General features: G+C 41.0%; 2 protein-coding genes and 1 long non-coding RNA gene across 9 annotated transcripts; 1 reads left to right on the top strand and 2 right to left on the bottom strand.

Annotated features, from left to right (window-relative positions):
* Positions 1 to 3,879: 3,879 nt before the first annotated feature.
* On the bottom strand, positions 3,880 to 8,906 carry LOC143412660 (uncharacterized). The gene is made up of 4 exons (XR_013093175.1): positions 6,593 to 8,906; positions 5,774 to 5,873; positions 4,634 to 4,678; positions 3,880 to 4,075 (listed from the first exon to the last, which is right to left on the bottom strand). It is a non-coding gene; the product is annotated as an uncharacterized LOC143412660 (long non-coding RNA).
* A 748-nt stretch (positions 8,907 to 9,654) lies between these two features.
* On the bottom strand, positions 9,655 to 16,348 carry LOC143412659 (inositol polyphosphate-4-phosphatase type I A-like). 4 transcript variants are annotated; one of them, XR_013093172.1, is made up of 5 exons: positions 16,257 to 16,348; positions 13,896 to 15,884; positions 13,361 to 13,544; positions 13,085 to 13,295; positions 9,655 to 11,997 (listed from the first exon to the last, which is right to left on the bottom strand). XR_013093172.1 is itself a non-coding variant. In XM_076874100.1 (3 exons), exons 1-2 carry the CDS (start codon positions 13,571 to 13,573, stop codon positions 13,242 to 13,244), a joined length of 267 nt encoding a protein of 88 aa, XP_076730215.1. In that variant the 5' UTR covers positions 13,574 to 13,872; the 3' UTR covers positions 9,655 to 11,997; positions 13,085 to 13,241. The 4 variants fall into 4 exon arrangements, 1 of the variants encoding a protein (XP_076730215.1); XR_013093173.1 differs by having other exon boundaries at positions 15,799 to 15,884; XR_013093174.1 differs by lacking the exon at positions 13,896 to 15,884.
* Positions 16,349 to 16,868: 520 nt separating this feature from the next.
* Positions 16,869 to 23,675, top strand: LOC112432971 (inositol polyphosphate-4-phosphatase type I A-like). 4 transcript variants are annotated; one of them, XM_076874099.1, is made up of 5 exons: positions 16,869 to 17,152; positions 17,525 to 17,610; positions 19,865 to 20,048; positions 20,114 to 20,324; positions 21,372 to 23,675. In XM_076874099.1, exons 1-4 carry the CDS (start codon positions 17,030 to 17,032, stop codon positions 20,165 to 20,167), a joined length of 447 nt encoding a protein of 148 aa, XP_076730214.1. In that variant the 5' UTR covers positions 16,869 to 17,029; the 3' UTR covers positions 20,168 to 20,324; positions 21,372 to 23,675. The 4 variants fall into 4 exon arrangements, 2 of the variants coding, with proteins under 2 accessions (XP_076730214.1, XP_076730213.1); XR_003023308.2 differs by lacking the exon at positions 17,525 to 17,610; XM_076874098.1 differs by having other exon boundaries at positions 19,865 to 20,324.
* The last annotated feature ends 1,436 nt before the right edge of the window (positions 23,676 to 25,111 follow it).

Raw genomic sequence — 25,111 nt, 5'->3', positions numbered from 1 at the left:
CTGGAGGTTCAGATGGGTTGCACAGATTCACACGAGACCCACTACAATCTGGTAAACAGGTATTGCAGTCAGGCACCACTGAACAGCAGGGTAATGTGTGCAGGCATAAGATGCCAGAACAACAGGGATTTCTATCTTTTGTGCCAGGCTTAGAATCAGTCATTTAGAGACGCTGCTATGTTGAATTTAACCCAGTTAACCCCCAGATGTGGTGAGGCAAAGACACGATACTAACTCTGGGCTGTTAACGTGTGATCTTAATTTGATATTCGTAGTGAAGAATGTATTCAGTACAATGTTTTACAAGACATTTATTCATCTGTGCTTGTATTCAAGTTTACAGCAAATCATCTGAGAAATGCCTTTGAACTGGTGCCTGTTTCTGGGCTTTTCTTTTGTCACAAACTGCTCACAAAGAAGGACGAATGCTTTAGGGAACAAAAGCTTTGGAATGTATTCTGCAAGTACAGGTCAAACGTAATAGCCTCATTGTTTTATAGCAATGCTGAATTAACTTATGTCACTGCAGGACAGTGCAGCCAGTGGGGCTGATTGTTATAGTCACTGTGCACGACAAGAAAGCATTTGACATGGTGAACTGCTGCCACGGTTTTAGAGAGACGTCTGTTTGTTATTAGAAGTAGTTGTTCTGTTTAATTTGGGGTTTTTCTCCTTTGCTTCTTCGTAGAAGACGACCAATCTGCACATCGAGAAGCTGTCCTGTCTTCAGCTAGGAGTCCTTCTCCAGCTGCTGCACATGCTAACAGGCAAAACATCAGGGAGTAATACAAGCTTTTAATGCTTATGTGAACCACAGGCGTGCTTATAATGTATCAACCTGCAGTGAGACTGTAAAAGCAAAATCTTTCTTGATTTAATTTTCATTGCACAAATAATAACAGATTCAGGAATGTATTCAAGGAAGAGACTGGCAAAGAAAGAGTGGGATAGTCAGGGAGCTGAAGGAAGGAGTACTAAAAGGCTAGGTGCACAGCAAAGAGAGAGGTGTCACTGGCACAGGAAAAGGCTTGTAGTGAGTTGTATGTGAGGCTGGACACTAAGGAGAAAATGATTTTTAATGAATGGCAAGGCACATAAATTGTGCTGGAAGAGAGTAACCAAGTATAGAGATGGAAATGTGCTAATGTGAAGAAAGTGTGTTGAGAAGGGAGAAGGAGTACTTTGGACGAAAATTGAATTAGAGAAGGAAGTGAGGCAACTCTGAAGAGGATGGAGACGGGAGGCATAGAGAGGGTAGGAGTGAAGGCTATGATAAGGTGCGAAGAGAGTAACTGTGGTGCTGCATAAGAAAGTCCTGAGGGGCAGAGAAGTATGTGATGGGTTGAGATTACATCAGAGAGAGGCTCTGAGCCCCTTCTTGTTTGCACTGGTGATGGAGAGGCTGACAGATGAGATCAGGCAAGAGTCTCCGTGGATGATGTTTTCAGACAACCACAGAAAGGATTTGTGGATGTAGTGAAGGTGGACATGCAGGGGGTTGGTGTGACTGAGGAGGATGCTAGAAATAGAGAGATGGAGGCGGATGATCCACTGTAGCGACCTCTAAAGGGAGCAGCCGAAAGAAGAAGAAGCACAAATAATTCTAATCATGCTTTTCTTTTATTCTCAGTACTAAGCTATGTAAAGGAAGTCAAGGTTGTTTCCTCCTACAATCACTTTGGTCATGCTGTTCTTACAAGTGTGGAGGTGCCAGATGGTTTAGACTTGTTTAGATTGGTGCTCTGTCTCCCTTTATCCAAACTAAAACTTTGATGAGGTTTTTTATCTTCACTAAACACTTTTTTGCTTTGTGTTTATTATTGTGCTACTGCAAGTATTTCATATATTAGTCAGTTGATTGTTACTGTAGGGCAGCTCTAGGACAATCCCTGATGTGATGTAGCTTGCTTTTATCCAGCAGATACGACATCTCATGAGGAGGTTCGAACCCTGTACCCTGACCCTCCTGCTGACGCACAAAGTCTGGACATCCAGCAGCAGGCCCTTCTACGTGAACAACAGCACAACAGTTTCTATTTCTTTTAATATTGGAAGTCAGTTATTCATTAATGAATACAAATGGTGACTGAAGTTATTTAGACAGGACATTAAACAATAAACTTCCAATAAATGATGAACAATGTGTGACTGAATGTGTTCAGTGAAAGACTTTGAAAATATCGCAGCATAAAACCAGTGTAAAAGTACTCAGACTACTTTTGGGGGTATTTATTTGATGATGCAACCAGAAAATGTGCAGGTTGTGAGTTTAACATTTTCAACACTGGAGAAGAAGTACATGTACACAGACTAGCTAATGACAAACATTTTTTTTAAATTAACCTTTATTTAAACAGGTTGTTCATTTTTCTGAGCTTATCTGGTGTCCAGTTTCGGTGGCAGTAGCATAAGCAGAGAAGACCCAGACCTTACTCTCCCGAGCCAGCTCCTCCATTATTTGGGGGACACTGAGGCATTCTCTGCTGAGTGCTGTGATCTCCCCAACATGTCCTGGGTGTGTCCTGTCTGTCCTGGTGGGACATGCCTGGAACATCTCACCCAGGAGGCGTTCAAGAGGCACCCTTGTCAGATGCCTGAACCTCCTCAACTGGCTCGTTTAGATGTAGAGGAGTAGCAGTTAACTCGGAATGAGACAGACAGCACCTACTGCTGGGGTGGGCCTACAGGAGGGAGAGCTCATGTCGTCTCTTCAGGACACATCACTGGACCCCAAGAAGCTCTCCCCGGAGCTCCCTTTGGCTGCTGGGGTCGGCATACGTTCAACTTTAAAATCACTCTTGGTTCTTGGCTAGCTTTGTGTTAGCATCCTTTGTGTACTGATGCTTGCAAGAAGCTAAAGTTGCTTTGGCAGAATTTTCTTTCTCATATATGCACACATAAGGAGAGAGATGTTTTATAAGCTTTAGTCATCACCGTGCACTTTTCCTGATTCACACAAAATACAGCAATCTGGCACCTTCCCACAGGGTCTTGCACGAGTATTAAACATGTTCATTTGTGCTTTGGACTGTCACCAGATTTCTTCTAGAAGTTTCTTGCCAGTCAGCAACTATCTTGGCAACACCACTTGAGTTTGTGTGTTGCATGCTAACATCCTTATCATATGTGTAATAATACTAAAGCTTCATCTTATGCACACACAAAAAACAAATATGGCTCCTTCGTGCAGGGTTTTCTGGTATGTTCATTTATGCTTCCCAATTAAAAAAAAAAAAAGAAAAAAAAAAGAAGAAAAAGCAAAGTTCTTGCTTCTCAGCCACTGCGGCCACATCCTCACCGTTTTTTAGGCAGTTATATAAACATACTGTGAGTGAGTCATAAGCTTAAATACAATAGTTGAAGGAACAAAAACTTAATGTTTAAAAATACCAGTCAAATCTGATTAAAGTAAATAAATAATAAGTATACAATGTAGTTTTAAGACTTCTCAATGTTTCGTAACATTAATGTTCTATGAACTCGTGAGTCCAGAAATCTGAATGTCATGAAAAGTATTTATTATTCGTGTATTATTATTTTACAATACAAGGTTGTTTTTTTCCTGATACTTCATGCAAACCACATTTCTCCAGGCCTGTCCTAATCAGCTTACTCAGTATCACTAGATCCAATGCTGCTCCTCCAGCAGAGCACACAAAAGTAGGAGAGACCAGAGATGCCATGGCTTAGTTAGGAGACTGTTTGCTTCAAGGCCACTAGAGGGTGCTGCCATAAAACTACAATAAATGAATTGACCTTTTGACCTGCTCACACTCTTTTATGCAAAACCCTGTTGATGTTACACACACACACACACACACACACACACACAAAGAGATTCTAGGTCTGACCAACCGTGGGCAAAAAGATGACAGTCAATAAAATTCTAAAATTTTATTTATAAACACAATGAATAGTAGTTAAAAGTCCAGTGTCCCATTTAGGTACAAAGTAAAAACACACAGTCCAAGGCCAGAGCCAGCTATGCCACAAAGCCAGTTGCACTCCACACGTTGTTCACTTCAACAGGGGTAGCAATTGTCCTCTGAGACCCACCACCCTGTAAGTAGAAAGCCTGCACAGAGCGACAAAATAAGACAATTCACTATATAATTCACAGCCCATCCATCCCAAACATATCAGATCATTAGAGGTTTTGTCACATTACATACCTGCACTGAGAGACAAAATAACACAGCAGTGTTTGTAATGTGGGCTATAAGTAGACTAGCATATCAGTGCAATCAATTACACCTGCCTCCAATTAGTCCAGCCCTTTTACAGTCATTGACTGGGTGAGAAAACACGAGCAAATCAACCCAAGAGACAAGCAGGAAGACTCTCTGAAGGCTCCTGTGGCTGCACAGGCAGTCTTACAATTACGAGGTTGGAGAGTTGTTGTTTCAAAATGTTCACACTGATTTCACATGCTCATTAACTCACAACCAGCTGACCATATATATTTCTGCTGCTGAGCTGCTTTTTGATGGAGATTTTCTGAATTTATTTTGCTACCATAAGAGCAGACTCCATGCTGAAAGCATGTGCACTGTCACTTGCAATGAGTGGCACTAATGACGCTAAATTTAATTACAGGTCATGGACAGCCTTCATAAATGCTCATATTACTCACCCACACTGAATTCCAGCACAGGTTCATCTGGGTCCTGACTATTTCCTGCAAAGTAACACAAACGTCATCAGAACATTAAGTCAGAGAAACAACATTTGGAGCTTTTGTACATGATAAATTATACTGCAGTAGTAAAACAAAGTCAAGCAGCAGTACATTTATTAAAATCACCTTCAGCTGTAATATTTAAACTGATTTAGTGTCAATTTAGATTATGTTTAGATTAAAATGAAACTAGTACCCTTGTAATGTCTTTTTAAATTAGAGGTAAATATTTGTATATTTTTTACATAATATAATTATATTTACTGGATTTTCTCTCTATTGTAGTTTAGTATTATAGTTATTACTTGTTTTTTATTGACTTGTCTTGTTTTTACAATGATTTGCTCTGAATGCAGCCTTTAAAGAAAAGACTATCTGTTCAGTAACTATCCATCAGACTGGGTCCATGTTACCAGCCAAATGGGTAATAATTAAAGTAAGTTTTGAATTACGTATATTTGGGTGTTTAGGTGACACTTTTGCAAAAAAAAAATATATAATTAGGTTTAAAAGAACTAAACATGTATGTATTTAAAAACAATAAGTGTGTTAGAATTACTACAGCAACAGCTTGTAGCTCACTGTACTATTTTTGAGCACAACTTTGGTGCTTTTGCCTCATTTTTAAATCAGTGATCCCAGTAGCACAGTCTAAGCAGAGACCTCAGTGCTTGGCAAACAATCAATAGAATCAATATAATTATTAAAAAGAAACAAAATAAATGCCAACCATATAAAAAAAAACATAAACTTAAGGAAAAAACTAAACTTGATTTTGTGTCTTTAGGCTATTGTTAACAGCAAGCATGAGGTTAGTGCATATGTATTATTATTGGAAAGATTACTGCAAAGAAAAAAAGGTTGAACCAGGAGGGGGCGATATTGCTCTTCTTACCATGAGTTACATGCAGGCTATTACTTACCATGTCACTCACATTTATTTCACAAAACAGCTGAACCCACTTAATTCGATTTAATTGTATTTATGCAGAGCTGAATCACAACAACAGTCTCCTCGAGGTGGTATAGATTGTAAGGTAGAAAGTCTACAATTAAAAAGAAAAAACCTCAATACAGTGGGAAGGAACAACTCACTTTTAACAGGAAGCACCCTCTGGCAGAACCACGGTCAGGGAGGGGCAGCCCGCTGCGACCCTTTGGGGATGAGGAGACGAAAAAGGGGACAAAAGACACACTGTGGACGAGAGCCAGAGATGAACAAGAACTAATTATTGAATGCAGAGAGGTGTATAAACACATGGTGGGAATCCCCCAGCAGGGTAGTCCCAGGGTAACTAAGGGAGGATTCATGGTCACCTGATTCAGCCCTAGCTATATGCGTTGGCAAAAAGGTAACTTTGAAACTTAATCTTAAAAGTAGAGATAGTGTCCGTCTCCTGCATTCAAACTGGGAGCTGGTTCCACAGAAGGATGATCCCCTTCTACTTCTAAATATCCTAAAAACCACAAGGAAGCCCACAGTCTGAGAGCAAACTATCAAACTACGAGGTCTTTAAAATAAGATGATTATTCAAGACCTCATGTGTGATGGGAAGGATTCTGAATTTGATGCTGGACCCACAAATCATAAAAGAGAAACACTAACTCACACACACCAGAAAGTGCCAAGAATTATAATTATATGTAATTTAGTTTTGCGTTCCTTTATAATGCTTTCAACTATACAAATAAGACACTTCATGGGGGCGCCTGAGCCTTGTAGACACAACAAATACTGAACAAACCTCATGCGCCCTGTTGTTGACAAAACGATAAAAATGAATGTGTACTTCTGTCTTATTTAGGTCATTTTTGTAGTTTTTGTAGACAGACTACTGTAATTTCTCAATAAAATGTCGCTTATTATCGCTCACTCTCAAGAACAAAAACGTGAGTAATTTCCCAGTAGCTCACCATATTTGGGATCTTCTAACATCCACACTTCATGTTTAAACGGTGGTGCGGAGGCGGTGTACCGTCGCAGGCCGGATGTAGCATTCAGCGCGGTGTGCCTTTTTTTCAGTTGCTAAGCAACAGATTTGTCCCGCCCCTTTCGTTATGACGGGGCGGGCCAGTCCTTTGACTGGTGACGTTACAAAGAAACGTCAGGTGACGTTACAAAGAAACCTTAAACCGACCTTATATATAGACCTGGCTGTTCAGTTGAAACGCATTCACACAGCGGGACAGCAGCGCTTTAAACGTTCAAACACGGAGTTTAACACAAAACAACATTTTAGACATAAAAAACAAAAAAGTGAAATGGCAAGCTCGAACTGTAACACAATGACAAATGATGAAACAGTTCAGACCAATGGGGATAATTCTACAGTACATGCTTTGGTATCCCTCTTGAATAACTTGTTCAGTAGTTTTTCGAACAAGCAGTGGGGAGAGCTTATCTCAGGCTATCCGGATTGCTTCACCGCTAAGCGGCTTGTAGGTTTTGTAGAGGACGTAATGGACCTGTGTGAACAGTCACTAGCAGTATCACCACTGAGGTCTTCCCAGAACTCCCCTGTACATGAAAACTGTTCTGTCCACACCACTACTGGCAAAACGGTTTTGTCACGTGTGAAATTTTTGGACGATTCTGCTGAGCAGGAGTTTGATACAGCACAGAATATAGATGCTAACAGCCAAGAAACAGCTAACACAGAAGAAAGCTGTCAAAATGCTGACCAACACAGTGCTGCAAAAGCAGAAAACAATCCAATTCCAGATCCCCAGCAGCAGAAATCCTGTGTTGAACATGAAGCCAGCATCCCACCGTTAACAAACGTAAGTCAAACGGAGTCATATAAAAAGATACAGCATCACAGATCTTCTGTAGACTGTGAGCCACCTGAAAAAACCTTAGACTTTGAAAGATGGTTAGAGACATTAATTCAGGCTGTGCTTTCAAAGCTTGGTAAACTTTTAAAGTGCCCTCATTCTCACCAAAAACGTTTGTTGGATCTACTCTTGGACAAATTCAAGGGGATGGATTTGCATTTAGACCGAAAAGTGCAGAATTATTTTGACTGCATTGCTAATGCGATTTTCACTGATATTTGTGACAAATTACATAAATTGTCACTAATATCATTGGAAATGGGGAGGAGTGGGGAGGAGGATTCAATGAATTTAATGGAACAACCAATATTTAATATCATAACTACTTCAGTATTCCAAGAACACCTGTTGGCAGTAACAGTTACTGATAGACTGGAATCATATGAAAAGAAAGAAAGATGCAGACTTTCAGTGGAAATCTTTGTGGAAGGACTGATTTCCCAGGTTTCAAAAAAATCAGGCACAGTCTTCAGCATTGAAAGTGCTGAAGCTATCTCCAACCGGCTTACCATGAAAATCTGGACTGAAATCAGGGCCAGATACGACAAAATCCCACCAGAGAAGTTCAAGAAACTCAGCGAGAGGGTTTTCAAATCCCTCTGTAAAAGATGGAAGCATGCAGCGGTTATGGTGACAATCTTGCAATTCAACTTCCAAGATCTTGATGAAGATATTGTTAAAACTTTCAAAAGAAAGATATTCCCAGAACCAAGTTGCATATCTAAGTGCTTCTCATCGGTGCGTGCATTTTTTGGGAGGTGTAAGGGAAGAAACAAAGTTTCCACTTTATAGTGACATCGTGATATCAACAGCAAAATATTTTCTAAAACTCACTGGACACTTTAAATGAGCTAGTTTTACATTTAGATCAGATCAAGTCATTTTTGAAATCCCCAGGAATGGTCGCGGCAGATGGCCACCCCGCCCTGAGCCTGGTTCTGTCGAAGGTTTCTTCCTCTTAAAAGGGAGTTTTTCCTTCCCACTGTCGCCTCGTGCTTGCTCAGAGGGGTTTGTTCTTTTGGGGTTTTCTTTTTAATACTGTAAGTTGTTACCTTACAGTGTGAAGCACCTTGAAAACACCATTGTTTCCTTTGGTGCTATACAGATTGAAGTGACTTGCACTGATAACATAACTAAGCTGGGACTTTAATTTAACATCAATAAAATTATAAAAATATTACATCTTGATTTCTGCTTGTTTTCATTGTCTGTGACTTAATGAATACAAATGTGTAATTTAACAGATTTTTTCTTTATGTTAGTCTGACCGGTGATTCCACGTTGGCCTTAGGTGTTGGCGCGGATACGCTGCAGCCCCTGAGCCATTAATGGCCCAGCACACTACAGTAAAAACAAAACAACAGCCATCTGTCCAACTAGGAAAGGAAAATAATAAACTGCCTCCTTGGAGGCAACCTGACCGACTGCAATCACTCTCAGGCAGATTGATGAAGATCTGCAAATAACTGTTGTCTAATTTATAAACGCAGACAGATTGCCAACACGTCTGTTCACAATAGAGGACTGTACTTACATGGTTGCAAACTGGTTGTTATCTTGCTTATATGAAAACATTGCTTTGGAGCAATGAAACTCAAACACATTCATTTTTAAAATGCTTCAAAATGAAATTTTGAAGCATTTGGCTTTATGCTTTGAAAGTGCCGTTGTGAGTGGGAGTGTGAAATCCTTACTTGATGTGTTCCCTTTGCCTTTACTGTTTTCAGTTTTATCAGTTTTCAGTTTTATTTGTCATATGCAAGTTAGCACAGGGTCAACACTGCAATGAAATGTGTTTGACGAGCAGCAGTCACTCAGCAGCATGGTACAGTAGAAGAAAATATAATAAAATATAATAAAATAAAATAAAAAATAGAAAAATAGTAAAGAGCAAAATATTAGAGAGACGTGGTAAAAGAGAAAAGATGACTAAAAATATATATATATATATATGTATCTATAAATATATGTACACTAGTGATTAAATAAGAAAATCTTGAAAAGAAATATGACGGGAGGTCAGATGGGATATTGCACAGGAATGAGCAGCAGAAAATTACAGTATTACTCAGACTTTTAATAGTCATATTGTCAGTTTTGGCCGACGGTCATGGGTCACTTCCACTAAAATAGCACGAGACTGGAGTAAAATGTACTTTATTAATGAGAACACATGGTGATACAGCAAAGAATCCAACCCTTCTGAAAAGCAAATGGCTTCCTGTTATACTCTACCTGATTCAGGTGAGCATCTGGAATAGACCAAGTCTGGGGGTCAGCAAACCAAAGGGAAACAAAACCCTCCCCATAAGAAAACCACTACAATATAACCAACACGTTCTCACTCCCAAAGCGTAACATTTTACGCTAGGTGACAAATCGTCACCATATTACGTTTTTGGCTACCCACCACGTTCCTGAATGACGACCTCGGAAAAAAGAGGAAATATGAGAACTGTCTGGACTGAATCTACACATGTTTGCTCTTTTTCTTCAAATCGCTTAGAAACACGCTATTTAACATCATTAAAGTCCTGGTTAAGGTCAGGAATAAGGTTATGGTCAGGGCTAGGGATAAGGTTAGGTTTAGGGCTGGAATACAGGGCTGGAACGTCTATTACCGCGGGAGCGTCATTGAACTGGATTCCAGCCATAGCCCGCCGCGTACCATAAGAACGCCGAAGGTCTCCTTTCACGTTCCTCAGGAACGCCGCGGGACGTGACAAAACGTCGACATGTTACGCCTCGGGAGTGAGAACGGGCTGATATAACACATCATAGACATATGAAGATTTGTAACAAGTCCTATAAATAACTCCATAACATATAAACGTCAGTCTCTTCTATATACATTAAAACAGCGGTCCCCAACCTTTTTTGCGCCACGGACCGGTTTATGCCCGACAATATTTTCACGGACCGGCCTTTAAGGTGTCACAGATAAATACAACAAAATAAAACTAGTACCGATACCGGAAAAAAAGAAGATTTATTCATAACACACGTGAAAGACCCAGGAAAACAGAGTTAACGATAAAAACGATAACAAAATAACGATAAAAAACGATAAAAACTCTGAAAACCATACATTTCACACCCGAGCCTCATCTCTCGACCAAACGACGGTCCGTGGCCCGGCGGTTGGGGACCGCTGCATTAAAACACCTTAACCACAGTTAGGTTTCAGCCCTCGCTGACTCAGAACAAAGTAAGACAATCAGAGTTCGATTGGTTTTTACTTGTGCAGGGGAAGCCTGGTCGGATTCTCAGAGTTGCAAGCTCTACACCCAAACTCAGACAACTCCAACTCCAGCCTCCACTCGCAGCCTTTTATTGAATGAAAACAGTTACACAACCGCCCATTGTAAACCCCATATGTTGTGTGGTAAAAGCTAAGGCACTGTGTGTGTGTGTGTGTGTGTGTGTGTGTGTGTGTGTGTGTGTGTGTGTGTGTGTGTGTGTGTGTGTGTGTGTGTGAGTGAGAGAGAGTGTATGTGTGTCTGTATACGTGACTTCCTGCTTACAAACGTTTTAACCGCATCTCTAGTCATAAAAGGGTCATCTCCCCTCAACCTCGTATATGGCTTAACCTCTAACAGTCCACCATTTACATGGTGAGCCCATAAAGGGCAGGAAGTGAACATTCCTTACCAAATAAGGAAACCAGAATCTTACATAGATTGTGCCTGCAGTTGAAAACTATAGCTAGTAACATCCCCAACATCCTACATGTGGGGGAGGAACAGAAAATATCTGAACATACAGTTCAAGACAAGGTCCAAGCACAATAATGACAACTTTTAACAAAATCACTCCAACACACACTCCCCTAGCCTGGCACATTGGTTTTCTCCAGGAGCTCATAAGCAGGTGATTGAGCTGCTTTTACTCTTTACAAAGTGAGTACTGTTAACACTTCTCTTTTTACATATACAACTAATTTAGGTTACAGACAAATGATTAAATGTGAACAGCTCTAACACGGGTTCTTTTCCTGACACAGGTAGGATGGCCAGTCCCCCTGTCTCTTCACCTTTAACGAGTCACTTAAATAACAACCCAAAAAGCCTAATAAAGAATCACAATCAACCAGTGTGTGTTTTTCTTCATTACGGTTTTTAAATACAAATCAGTCAGTCAATTAATAAAAATACAAGTAAGGGTAATGGAACCCCTGGTCTCCATTACACACATAAATACCATAAAGACACTAAGTCGTAGAGCTCTGAACTCCTTGCTTCTATGATATTTACACTTCTTCTTGGCCTTCTCCTTCACTCTGAGTCACTCCAGGATAAACGCATCAGCTCAGACATACAATAATTAAAATATGTGTAGGTGACCGTTTGGCAGAAGACGATGTCGAGGCGGTACTGCAGTGACACGTCCGTGGCTATCGTCGGGGCGGTGTCCTGCATCAGAAGGAAGTCAATAGACTTCTTGGCTTTGTTGCTCATCATGGCGCTGTAGTCCGTGGGCGTGGCCTGCAAAAAGTGTAAATAAACCATCAGAGACCAAACACAAATATGCCTTCCAACCACTAGTTTAGACAACATCTTGCAAAGAGTGTGTATTTCAGAGTGCAGTTGTTTTTAAATTTGACAGAAACAGAAATAAAGACGGAAGAGAAGGACAACAGGGAAAGCAGAAGCACCGACACACTGAAATCTTTTAGGGTCAAGCTCCAGAACTAGCTACAAATCCTGCTGGAAAGAACCTAAAAATACTTAAAAATACTTGCAGAGATCGAATGGAGCCGTTAACTCAAAAGCCTGGTGTCAGGCATGTTCTTTAATAAATAAGAAACGAGCTGATATGTTACAGACCTCAGTCTTTACGTAAAGAAAAAGCTGACATTTAGAGCGGTCTCGCAGCAGATTTTAAAACAGTGACACTGATTTGTGGGGTTTTTGGGCACAAATTTGAACCTTTTTGTTTTATCCATGTCCTTGAACACAGCTCGTGACTTGGGCGCTTTCATATGTACCGATTCATTTAGGTTTGTGCACTGAGGCCAGATTTAGGTATTAAAAACGAGTCAGTCATAACACTTCTTACATTAGTTAAAAAGCTGAGCTTACACTAAACCAACATTTAAATTTCCCCTTGTGGGACTAATAAAGGTATATCATATCATATCATATCATATCATATCATATCATATCATATCATATCATATCATATCATATCATTACTAAAGTATTGCTGCAACATTGTAAAGACAAAGATGACACACAGACCAGACATAAAACACTGAACACTTTTTAAAGACGAGTCATTTAAGAGTATTTTCTCATAGAATAAAGTCGGCTGATATGGTGAAGGAAAAATCTGCTCACGAATCCTCCAACTTCTTAAAAGTAAGGAGTGACCTGAGCTGGAAATCAACATGAGAGGGATGACTCAAGAAGAAGAAGAAGCAACAAGAAAAGAAAAACAGAGTTCAGAGTGTAGTTAAGATATCAAGCTGTATCCACAATGTGTGCCAAGAAACTAAGCTTGTCTGTTGTCATGCTAAAGAAATAAAAAATCTGGAATCAGAAAACAGCCAATAACTGCTGATCAACTCACCCACTCCTCTTCGTGCCAGTCCACGTGCAGTGACGACTGGCTGTTGTGACCGCTGTACTTTGCTCTCAGCGTATCCTGGTCATTGCGGAGCACTACTTGTTCAGACTCAGCGGAAGGAGAAGCTTTGGTTGCGATGTACTCGTACTGCGTTCAGGGCCTAAATAGCTGAAGCTAGCAGCTTGCAGCCGCACACTGCCACCAGCTGACGGGTCTGAAAGGAAGAGGGTATGAATGAAATATGAAGCGTCCCCACGTAACGTCAAACACTTTTAGTACCTTGTCAACCAGACTGGCGAGCGTCCACTCCAGTCCGCTGGCCGATTGGTCTTTGGCAGCTTGAGACAGCCTCTCTGCGTAATAGCTGACCTGAGTCTTCAGCGTGTTGACGTAGGCGATGATCTCTTTGGCTCGGACAGTGTCCTGGGGTATGTGGATGATGACTGAGCTGGAGAGGGCACTACTGCAGGGAACAAAGACACACCGACACATCTGTATCCGAGCTGGGACTGAGGACACTCACCAGCCACTTTATTAGGTACATGTGTTCAAAAGCTTGTGGCAGCAATTTAGTGCATTTAGTCAAATAAAGACAATAGAGTGGCCTGCAGGTGTATATTTTTGTAATGTTTCTGTCTTATGCCTGAAATATGCTTCAGCAGGAAATATACGCTGTAACTGGAAACAACAGCATGATGGACCGGTTTAGTGTTAAGAGGTGTTACATCTGAAGTTAGAACGTAAATTTCCTGCAGAAATCTAAATCAAGCTTCAGAGGTACTGTTCCAAAAGTATAGGGAGGGACGTTACCCACCAGATGTAAAAACAAACACTGTCTGCATGCACATGCCTGCTCTCAATGAGCCTAATCGTGGCTTAGAAAAAACAACGAGGAGCCGACTTCGATAAATGCGATACCACTCGCTTCACAAATTCAGACCATCTGTGTACAGTGGCGTGTCTAGAAAATTTTTGTTGGGGGGGCCAGGTAGGGGCACAGATTTGGAGAAGGGTGGCAGATTTAATTGGCAGATAATGTTTTAAAAAAAAATTCTACCAACCCTTAACCATAATTCAATAATCCTATAAACCTAATAACCAAATGCACTTTTAACTCTTATTAGAATGAGATTTTAACCACTACGGTGCAAAGTTTTTAGATACTGCGTTGATAAAGTACAAGAGATACAATCAGTGCTTTGTCAGTGTTTACTCAGCAGTCAAGGACAGCAATATTTGCATAGTATTTTTACTGACATATAGTGCACATATGTTTTGGGCAAAAACATTTTTGAAAATTAAAATACGAACATTTGTAACAAACAATTGACAAATTAGCCAATGCCAATGCAAAACTTTATCTGCCTGTTAAAAAAAGAAGATAATCTTCTCACAAACTGGTGTTTGATTTTGAAACAGGAAAAAAGTGGGGAAACAACTGAAAAGACTAACATTTGAATGAAACCTGAAAGCAAGTAAATACTTTCTATGCTGCCTTATCGTAAACTTTGGTAATATTGATAAAGAACAACACTGGCTGATGATAAAATACAGTCAGCTGGCATGGTGACACTGCCAGTATTAACCTGCAGGGCTGGACTGGGACAAAAAAATTGGGCATTTTTACTACAGACCGACCCACCAGGTAGTAAAGCCATAAAGACTTTGACTGAAAACAAACCCTGTTGTGACAGTGATGTACAGTCTTGTTGGTATATGTATGATTTCTATACATTTTACGTCAGATAAAAACTTTGGTTGTAAGATTTAGATAATTATTTAATAAAAACTAGGTATTTTAAATGAGAATAAGAAAGAAAAGTATTTCTTTGTGCCCACCTTTCCCTGTTAATGCCCTACCTGGCCCCCTGGCAAAACTTTGCTAGACCCGCCCCTGCACAGTTACCAGCTGTCTGCTACATAAAAAAGGATCCTGGTGTTATTTGTCTCTCAGAAACAGTTCATAACTTCCCTTCAACTCATTCATGTCACCTAAAAGGTAAACCTGTTTCTCCATCACCTGTTCAGCTCTGATGATTCAGTAAGGACATCTCCTGGTTTCATCTTCATGTTTCCCTCTCACCACATATCTAAACAGACATCATGACCAGCAGCTTTACAGCTGTGGCTCCAGCAAACATCAGCTGATACTAGAAATTAATATTAAATACATTCTAACAACAGCCGATCAAGCTTAAACGTGCTGCTGTTGTTTAGCGCAACATCTGCTGGTTTCCTCTTTCTGGCGCAAAGTGGGCGATAAACAAGAGAGAAAAGCCGATCAGCTGATCATTGATCAGTTTCATGATTGAAGTAGCAACAGGAGAGGGAGGGGGAGAGAATGAGAGAAGAGGCAGCTGTGCAGCGTAAAGACAGAATAACTCCAGCTTTGTGTCTTTTTTCCATTCTAGCTAAAGTACGGGACAAACTGCGTCTCTTCTCAGCTCAATACCAAACGTGTAATATTTTCTCTGAATGAGGGACCATTCCATTTTTTTAAGGAGCCGTTGGCAACTCTACTAACCTTATGAATAAAATAAAGTTCACTATCAGTAACATCATAGCACCCACCCAGCTGTATAAAAACTCCGTCAAACTGGCTAGAACGCAGTATGAGTTATTGCAACTGACAGTAAAAAGTCAGCAACATGAAAATAAACTCCACCTAAACTTGGTTTATATCTGACCCAGATAGACTGCAGGTCATAACTTCTTACCTGAAGTTCAGTTCACCTGACACTCGGACTGGCGGCTGCTTCGGGTCTCTCCTCCTGCCTCCCCTTCCCTCATCCACCTGTTGCCTCTGTGGAAGCCCCGTCATAGCCACCACCAAACAACGGAGCTATTTCTACACATCGACCTGCATCTGGCCAATCCACCACCTCTCATTGTTCATGCCATTACAAAAAAAATAAAAAATAAGTCACTGGGGATATGCCCGGTATGCCCGATGGCCAGTCCAGCTATGTTAACCTGCAACCAAATCTGCAGCTCCATACAGCAATGTTACGACTTAGATTATATCTTATAACGCATAACTCTTATGTTAGCTGCCCTCAGTAGCATACTGTCTGAAATATTCCACAGCTGCAATAATTCTTTAAGTGTTATTTTTTTCCTTGGTATTCTAATTTCACCGAAGTTTACTAAACTCAACAAACTTGATATTACTTACCGGGACATTTATTCTGTCCTCATTTTCTTTCACCGAAAAATTGTTTCCTGCAGTGCCATCTTTCGCGCTTGGCTCTCCTACCTTTGCTAACGTGATGTGCATAGCGCAGAAGCGATGCTGCATTCACTTACACTCGGATATCTGAGCGTCACCGTGAAAACATAATCGGACATTTGATATTTGATTGAATTTTATTGTTTTGCCTTTGGGGTGGCACCTGGGGTGGCCAGTCTGGTTTGGGGGGTGGCCTGTGCCCCCCCAGGCCACCCCGCTGGACACGCCATTGTTACCAGGGCACGATCACCGGGGACCCGTTTTTCCAGCACACACGCCCGATACCACGTGACAACAAATACGTCATTTCCTGTTGACTAAAAAAAAAAAGCACCCTCTCACGGTCCTAGGGACCAAAAAATTGTCCCGCCCGATCAGCGGGCGAAGCCGCTGCTGCACGCCGGAAATGAGGCTTCATTTCCCGCAGGTCTATCTAAGCAGCCCGCTGTTTTCCAGCCCGGGGTCAAATGTGGAGCAAGGGCGCCACCCGGTGGACAAATAAAAAAATTACAACTGAATTACAAATGAACGCTAAACATCAACGATCCCTTTGACCCAATGGCGTGTCCAGCGGGGTGGCCTGGGGGGGCACAGGCCACCCCCCAAACCAGACTGGCCACCCCAGGTGCCACCCCAAAGGCAAAACAATAAAATTCAATCAAATATCAAATGTCCGATTATGTTTTCACGGTGACGCTCAGATATCCGAGTGTAAGTGAATGCAGCATCGCTTCTGCGCTATGCGCATCACGTTAGCAAAGGTAGGAGAGCCAAGCGCGAAAGATGGCACTGCAGGAAACAATTTTTCGGTGAAAGAAAATGAGGACAGAATAAATGTCCCGGTAAGTAATATCAAGTTTGTTGAGTTTAGTAAACTTCGGTGAAATTAGAATACCAAGGAAAAAAATAACACTTAAAGAATTATTGCAGCTGTGGAATATTTCAGACAGTATGCTACTGAGGGCAGCTAACATAAGAGTTATGCGTTATAAGATATAATCTAAGTCGTAACATTGCTGTATGGAGCTGCAGATTTGGTTGCAGGTTAACATAGCTGGACTGGCCATCGGGCATACCGGGCATATCCCCAGTGACTTATTTTTTATTTTTTTTGTAATGGCATGAACAATGAGAGGTGGTGGATTGGCCAGATGCAGGTCGATGTGTAGAAATAACTCCGTTGTTTGGTGGTGGCTATGACGGGGCTTCCACAGAGGCAACAGGTGGATGAGGGAAGGGGAGGCAGGAGGAGAGACCCGAAGCAGCCGCCAGTCCGAGTGTCAGGTGAACTGAACTTCAGGTAAGAAGTTATGACCTGCAGTCTATCTGGGTCAGATATAAACCAAGTTTAGGTGGAGTTTATTTTCATGTTGCTGACTTTTTACTGTCAGTTGCAATAACTCATACTGCGTTCTAGCCAGTTTGACGGAGTTTTTATACAGCTGGGTGGGTGCTATGATGTTACTGATAGTGAACTTTATTTTATTCATAAGGTTAGTAGAGTTGCCAACGGCTCCTTAAAAAAATGGAATGGTCCCTCATTCAGAGAAAATATTACACGTTTGGTATTGAGCTGAGAAGAGACGCAGTTTGTCCCGGACTTTAGCTAGAATGGAAAAAAGACACAAAGCTGGATTTATTCTGTCTTTATGCTGCACAGCTGCCTCTTCTCTCATTCTCTCCCCCTCCCTCTCCTGTTGCTACTTCAATCATGAAACTGATCAATGATCAGCTGATCGGCTTTTCTCTCTTGTTTATCGCCCACTTTGCGCCAGAAAGAGGAAACCAGCAGATGTTGCGCTAAACAACAGCAGCACGTTTAAGCTTGATCGGCTGTTGTTAGAATGTATTTAATATTAATTTCTAGTATCAGCTGATGTTTGCTGGAGCCACAGCTGTAAAGCTGCTGGTCATGATGTCTGTTTAGATATGTGGTGAGAGGGAAACATGAAGATGAAACCAGGAGATGTCCTTACTGAATCATCAGAGCTGAACAGGTGATGGAGAAACAGGTTTACCTTTTAGGTGACATGAATGAGTTGAAGGGAAGTTATGAACTGTTTCTGAGAGACAAATAACACCAGGATCCTTTTTTATGTAGCAGACAGCTGGTAACTGTGCAGGGGCGGGTCTAGCAAAGTTTTGCCAGGGGGCCAGGTAGGGCATTAACAGGGAAAGGTGGGCACAAAGAAATACTTTTCTTTCTTATTCTCATTTAAAATACCTAGTTTTTATTAAATAATTATCTAAATCTTACAACCAAAGTTTTTATCTGACGTAAAATGTATAGAAATCATACATATACCAACAAGACTGTACATCACTGTCACAACAGGGTTTGTTTTCAGTCAAAGTCTTTATGGCTTTACTACCTGGTGGGTCGGTCTGTAGTAAAAATGCCCAATTTTTTTGTCCCAGTCCAGCCCTGCAGGTTAATACTGGCAGTGTCACCATGCCAGCTGACTGTATTTTATCATCAGCCAGTGTTGTTCTTTATCAATATTACCAAAGTTTACGATAAGGCAGCATAGAAAGTATTTACTTGCTTTCAGGTTTCATTCAAATGTTAGTCTTTTCAGTTGTTTCCCCACTTTTTTCCTGTTTCAAAATCAAACACCAGTTTGTGAGAAGATTATCTTCTTTTTTTAACAGGCAGATAAAGTTTTGCATTGGCATTGGCTAATTTGTCAATTGTTTGTTACAAATGTTCGTATTTTAATTTTCAAAAATGTTTTTGCCCAAAACATATGTGCACTATATGTCAGTAAAAATACTATGCAAATATTGCTGTCCTTGACTGCTGAGTAAACACTGACAAAGCACTGATTGTATCTCTTGTACTTTATCAACGCAGTATCTAAAAACTTTGCACCGTAGTGGTTAAAATCTCATTCTAATAAGAGTTAAAAGTGCATTTGGTTATTAGGTTTATAGGATTATTGAATTATGGTTAAGGGTTGGTAGAATTTTTTTTTAAAACATTATCTGCCAATTAAATCTGCCACCCTTCTCCAAATCTGTGCCCCTACCTGGCCCCCCCAACAAAAATTTTCTAGACACGCCACTGTACACAGATGGTCTGAATTTGTGAAGCGAGTGGTATCGCATTTATCAAAGTCGGCTCCTCGTTGTTTTTTCTAAGCCACGATTAGGCTCATTGAGAGCAGGCATGTGCATGCAGACAGTGTTTGTTTTTACATCTGGTGGGTAACGTCCCTCCCTATACTTTTGGAACAGTACCTCTGAAGCTTGATTTAGATTTCTGCAGGAAATTTACGTTCTAACTTCAGATGTAACACCTCTTAACACTAAACCGGTCCATCATGCTGTTGTTTCCAGTTACAGCGTATATTTCCTGCTGAAGCATATTTCAGGCATAAGACAGAAACATTACAAAAATATACACCTGCAGGCCACTCTATTGTCTTTATTTGACTAAATGCACTAAATTGCTGCCACAAGCTTTTGAACACATGTACCTAATAAAGTGGCTGGTGAGTGTCCTCAGTCCCAGCTCGGATACAGATGTGTCGGTGTGTCTTTGTTCCCTGCAGTAGTGCCCTCTCCAGCTCAGTCATCATCCACATACCCCAGGACACTGTCCGAGCCAAAGAGATCATCGCCTACGTCAACACGCTGAAGACTCAGGTCAGCTATTACGCAGAGAGGCTGTCTCAAGCTGCCAAAGACCAATCGGCCAGCGGACTGGAGTGGACGCTCGCCAGTCTGGTTGACAAGGTACTAAAAGTGTTTGACGTTACGTGGGGACGCTTCATATTTCATTCATACCCTCTTCCTTTCAGACCCGTCAGCTGGTGGCAGTGTGCGGCTGCAAGCTGCTAGCTTCAGCTATTTAGGCCCTGAACGCAGTACGAGTACATCGCAACCAAAGCTTCTCCTTCCGCTGAGTCTGAACAAGTAGTGCTCCGCAATGACCAGGATACGCTGAGAGCAAAGTACAGCGGTCACAACAGCCAGTCGTCACTGCACGTGGACTGGCACGAAGAGGAGTGGGTGAGTTGATCAGCAGTTATTGGCTGTTTTCTGATTCCAGATTTTTTATTTCTTTAGCATGACAACAGACAAGCTTAGTTTCTTGGCACACATTGTGGATACAGCTTGATATCTTAACTACACTCTGAACTCTGTTTTTCTTTTCTTGTTGCTTCTTCTTCTTCTTGAGTCATCCCTCTCATGTTGATTTCCAGCTCAGGTCACTCCTTACTTTTAAGAAGTTGGAGGATTCGTGAGCAGATTTTTCCTTCACCATATCAGCCGACTTTATTCTATGAGAAAATACTCTTAAATGACTCGTCTTTAAAAAGTGTTCAGTGTTTTATGTCTGGTCTGTGTGTCATCTTTGTCTTTACAATGTTGCAGCAATACTTTAGTAATGATATGATATGATATGATATGATATACCTTTATTAGTCCCACAAGGGGAAATTTAAATGTTGGTTTAGTGTAAGCTCAGCTTTTTAACTAATGTAAGAAGTGTTATGACTGACTCGTTTTTAATACCTAAATCTGGCCTCAGTGCACAAACCTAAATGAATCGGTACATATGAAAGCGCCCAAGTCACGAGCTGTGTTCAAGGACATGGATAAAACAAAAAGGTTCAAATTTGTGCCCAAAAACCCCACAAATCAGTGTCACTGTTTTAAAATCTGCTGCGAGACCGCTCTAAATGTCAGCTTTTTCTTTACGTAAAGACTGGGGTCTGTAACATATCAGCTCGTTTCTTATTTATTAAAGAACATGCCTGACACCAGGCTTTTGAGTTAACGGCTCCATTCGATCTCTGCAAGTATTTTTAAGTATTTTTAGGTTCTTTCCAGCAGGATTTGTGGCTAGTTCTGGAGCTTGACCCTAAAAGATTTCAGTGTGTCGGTGCTTCTGCTTTCCCTGTTGTCCTTCTGTTCCGTCTTTATTTCTGTTTCTGTCAAATTTAAAAACAACTGCACTCTGAAATACACACTCTTTGCAAGATGTTGTCTAAACTAGTGGTTGGAAGGCATATTTGTGTTTGGTCTCTGATGGTTTATTTACACTTTTTGCAGGCCACGCCCACGGACTACAGCGCCATGATGAGCAACAAAGCCAAGAAGTCTATTGACTTCCTTCTGATGCAGGACACCGCCCCGACGATAGCCACGGACGTGTCACTGCAGTACCGCCTCGACATCGTCTTCTGCCAAACGGTCACCTACACATATTTTAATTATTGTATGTCTGAGCTGATGCGTTTATCCTGGAGTGACTCAGAGTGAAGGAGAAGGCCAAGAAGAAGTGTAAATATCATAGAAGCAAGGAGTTCAGAGCTCTACGACTTAGTGTCTTTATGGTATTTATGTGTGTAATGGAGACCAGGGGTTCCATTACCCTTACTTGTATTTTTATTAATTGACTGACTGATTTGTATTTAAAAACCGTAATGAAGAAAAACACACACTGGTTGATTGTGATTCTTTATTAGGCTTTTTGGGTTGTTATTTAAGTGACTCGTTAAAGGTGAAGAGACAGGGGGACTGGCCATCCTACCTGTGTCAGGAAAAGAACCTGTGTTAGAGCTGTTCACATTTAATCATTTGTCTGTAACCTAAATTAGTTGTATATGTAAAAAGAGAAGTGTTAACAGTACTCACTTTGTAAAGAGTAAAAGCAGCTCAATCACCTGCTTATGAGCTCCTGGAGAAAACCAATGTGCCAGGCTAGGGGAGTGTGTGTTGGAGTGATTTTGTTAAAAGTTGTCATTATTGTGCTTGGACCTTGTCTTGAACTGTATGTTCAGATATTTTCTGTTCCTCCCCCACATGTAGGATGTTGGGGATGTTACTAGCTATAGTTTTCAACTGCAGGCACAATCTATGTAAGATTCTGGTTTCCTTATTTGGTAAGGAATGTTCACTTCCTGCCCTTTATGGGCTCACCATGTAAATGGTGGACTGTTAGAGAGGTTAAGCCATATACGAGGTTGAGGGGAGATGACCCTTTTATGACTAGAGATGCGGTTAAAATGTTTGTAAGCAGGAAGTCACGTATACAGACACACATACACTCTCTCTCACTCACACACACACACACACACACACACACACACACACACACACACACACACACAGTGCCTTAGCTTTTACCACGCAACATATGGGGTTTACAATGGGCGGTTGTGTAACTGTTTTCATTCAATAAAAGGCTGCGAGTGGAGGCTGGAGTTGGAGTTGTCTGAGTTTGGGTGTAGAGCTTGCAACTCTGAGAATCCGACCAGGCTTCCCCTGCACAAGCAAAAACCAATCGAACTCTGATTGTCTTACTTTGTTCTGAGTCAGCGAGGGCTGAAACCTAACTGTGGTTAAGGTGTTTTAATGCAGCGGTCCCCAACCGTCGTTTGGTCGAGAGATGAGGCTCGGGTGTGAAATGTATGGTTTTCAGAGTTTTTATCGTTTTTTATCGTTATTTTGTTATCGTTTTTATCGTTAACTCTGTTTTCCTGGGTCTTTCACGTGTGTTATGAATAAATCTTCTTTTTTTCCGGTATCGGTACTAGTTTTATTTTGTTGTATTTATCTGTGACACCTTAAAGGCCGGTCCGTGAAAATATTGTCGGGCATAAACCGGTCCGTGGCGCAAAAAAGGTTGGGGACCGCTGTTTTAATGTATATAGAAGAGACTGAAGTTTATATGTTATGGAGTTATTTATAGGACTTGTTACAAATCTTCATATGTCTATGATGTGTTATATCAGCCCGTTCTCACTCCCGAGGCGTAACATGTCGACGTTTTGTCACGTCCCGCGGCGTTCCTGAGGAACGTGAAAGGAGACCTTCGGCGTTCTTATGGTACGCGGCGGGCTATGGCTGGAATCCAGTTCAATGACGCTCCCGCGGTAATAGACGTTCCAGCCCTGTATTCCAGCCCTAAACCTAACCTTATCCCTAGCCCTGACCATAACCTTATTCCTGACCTTAACCAGGACTTTAATGATGTTAAATAGCGTGTTTCTAAGCGATTTGAAGAAAAAGAGCAAACGTGTAGATTCAGTCCAGACAGTTCTCATATTTCCTCTTTTTTCCGAGGTCGTCATTCAGGAACGTGGTGGGTAGCCAAAAACGTAATATGGTGACGATTTGTCACCTAGCGTAAAATGTTACGCTTTGGGAGTGAGAACGTGTTGGTTATATTGTAGTGGTTTTCTTATGGGGAGGGTTTTGTTTCCCTTTGGTTTGCTGACCCCCAGACTTGGTCTATTCCAGATGCTCACCTGAATCAGGTAGAGTATAACAGGAAGCCATTTGCTTTTCAGAAGGGTTGGATTCTTTGCTGTATCACCATGTGTTCTCATTAATAAAGTACATTTTACTCCAGTCTCGTGCTATTTTAGTGGAAGTGACCCATGACCGTCGGCCAAAACTGACAATATGACTATTAAAAGTCTGAGTAATACTGTAATTTTCTGCTGCTCATTCCTGTGCAATATCCCATCTGACCTCCCGTCATATTTCTTTTCAAGATTTTCTTATTTAATCACTAGTGTACATATATTTATAGATACATATATATATATATTTAGTCATCTTTTCTCTTTTACCACGTCTTTCAAATATTTTGCTCTTTACTATTTTTCTATTTTTTATTTTATTTTATTATATTTTATTATATTTTCTTCTACTGTACCATGCTGCTGAGTGACTGCTGCTCGTCAAACACATTTCATTGCAATGTTGACCCTGTGCTAACTTGCATATGACAAATAAAACTGATAAAACTGAAAACAGTAAAGGCAAAGGGAACACATCAAGTAAGGATTTCACACTCCCACTCACAACGGCACTTTCAAAGCATAAAGCCAAATGCTTCAAAATTTCATTTTGAAGCATTTTAAAAATGAATGTGTTTGAGTTTCATTGCTCCAAAGCAATGTTTTCATATAAGCAAGATAACAACCAGTTTGCAACCATGTAAGTACAGTCCTCTATTGTGAACAGACGTGTTGGCAATCTGTCTGCGTTTATAAATTAGACAACAGTTATTTGCAGATCTTCATCAATCTGCCTGAGAGTGATTGCAGTCGGTCTGAGTTGGACTGCAACTGTTTTGAGTCAGGTTGCCTCCAAGGAGGCAGTTTATTATTTTCCTTTCCTAGTTGGACAGATGGCTGTTGTTTTGTTTTTACTGTAGTGTGCTGGGCCATTAATGGCTCAGGGGCTGCAGCGTATCCGCGCCAACACCTAAGGCCAACGTGGAATCACCGGTCAGACTAACATAAAGAAAGAATCTGTTAAATTACACATTTGTATTCATTAAGTCACAGACAATGAAAACAAGCAGAAATCAAGATGTAATATTTTTATAATTTTATTGATGTTAAATTAAAGTCCCAGCTTAGTTATGTTATCAGTGCAAGTCACTTCAATCTGTATAGCACCAAAGGAAACAATGGTGTTTTCAAGGTGCTTCACACTGTAAGGTAACAACTTACAGTATTAAAAAGAAAACCCCAAAAGAACAAACCCCTCTGAGCAAGCACGAGGCGACAGTGGGAAGGAAAAACTCCCTTTTAAGAGGAAGAAACCTTCGACAGAACCAGGCTCAGGGCGGGGTGGCCATCTGCCGCGACCATTCCTGGGGATTTCAAAAATGACTTGATCTGATCTAAATGTAAAACTAGCTCATTTAAAGTGTCCAGTGAGTTTTAGAAAATATTTTGCTGTTGATATCACGATGTCACTATAAAGTGGAAACTTTGTTTCTTCCCTTACACCTCCCAAAAAATGCCCGCACCGATGAGAAGCACTTAGAT

The sequence above is a fragment of the Maylandia zebra genome, linkage group LG15 (assembly GCF_041146795.1).
Source record: "Maylandia zebra isolate NMK-2024a linkage group LG15, Mzebra_GT3a, whole genome shotgun sequence".
Lineage (NCBI taxonomy): Eukaryota > Metazoa > Chordata > Actinopteri > Cichliformes > Cichlidae > Maylandia > Maylandia zebra.
The sequence above is the reverse complement of the archived record's forward strand: the minus strand, read 5'-3'. Positions and strand labels throughout refer to the sequence as shown.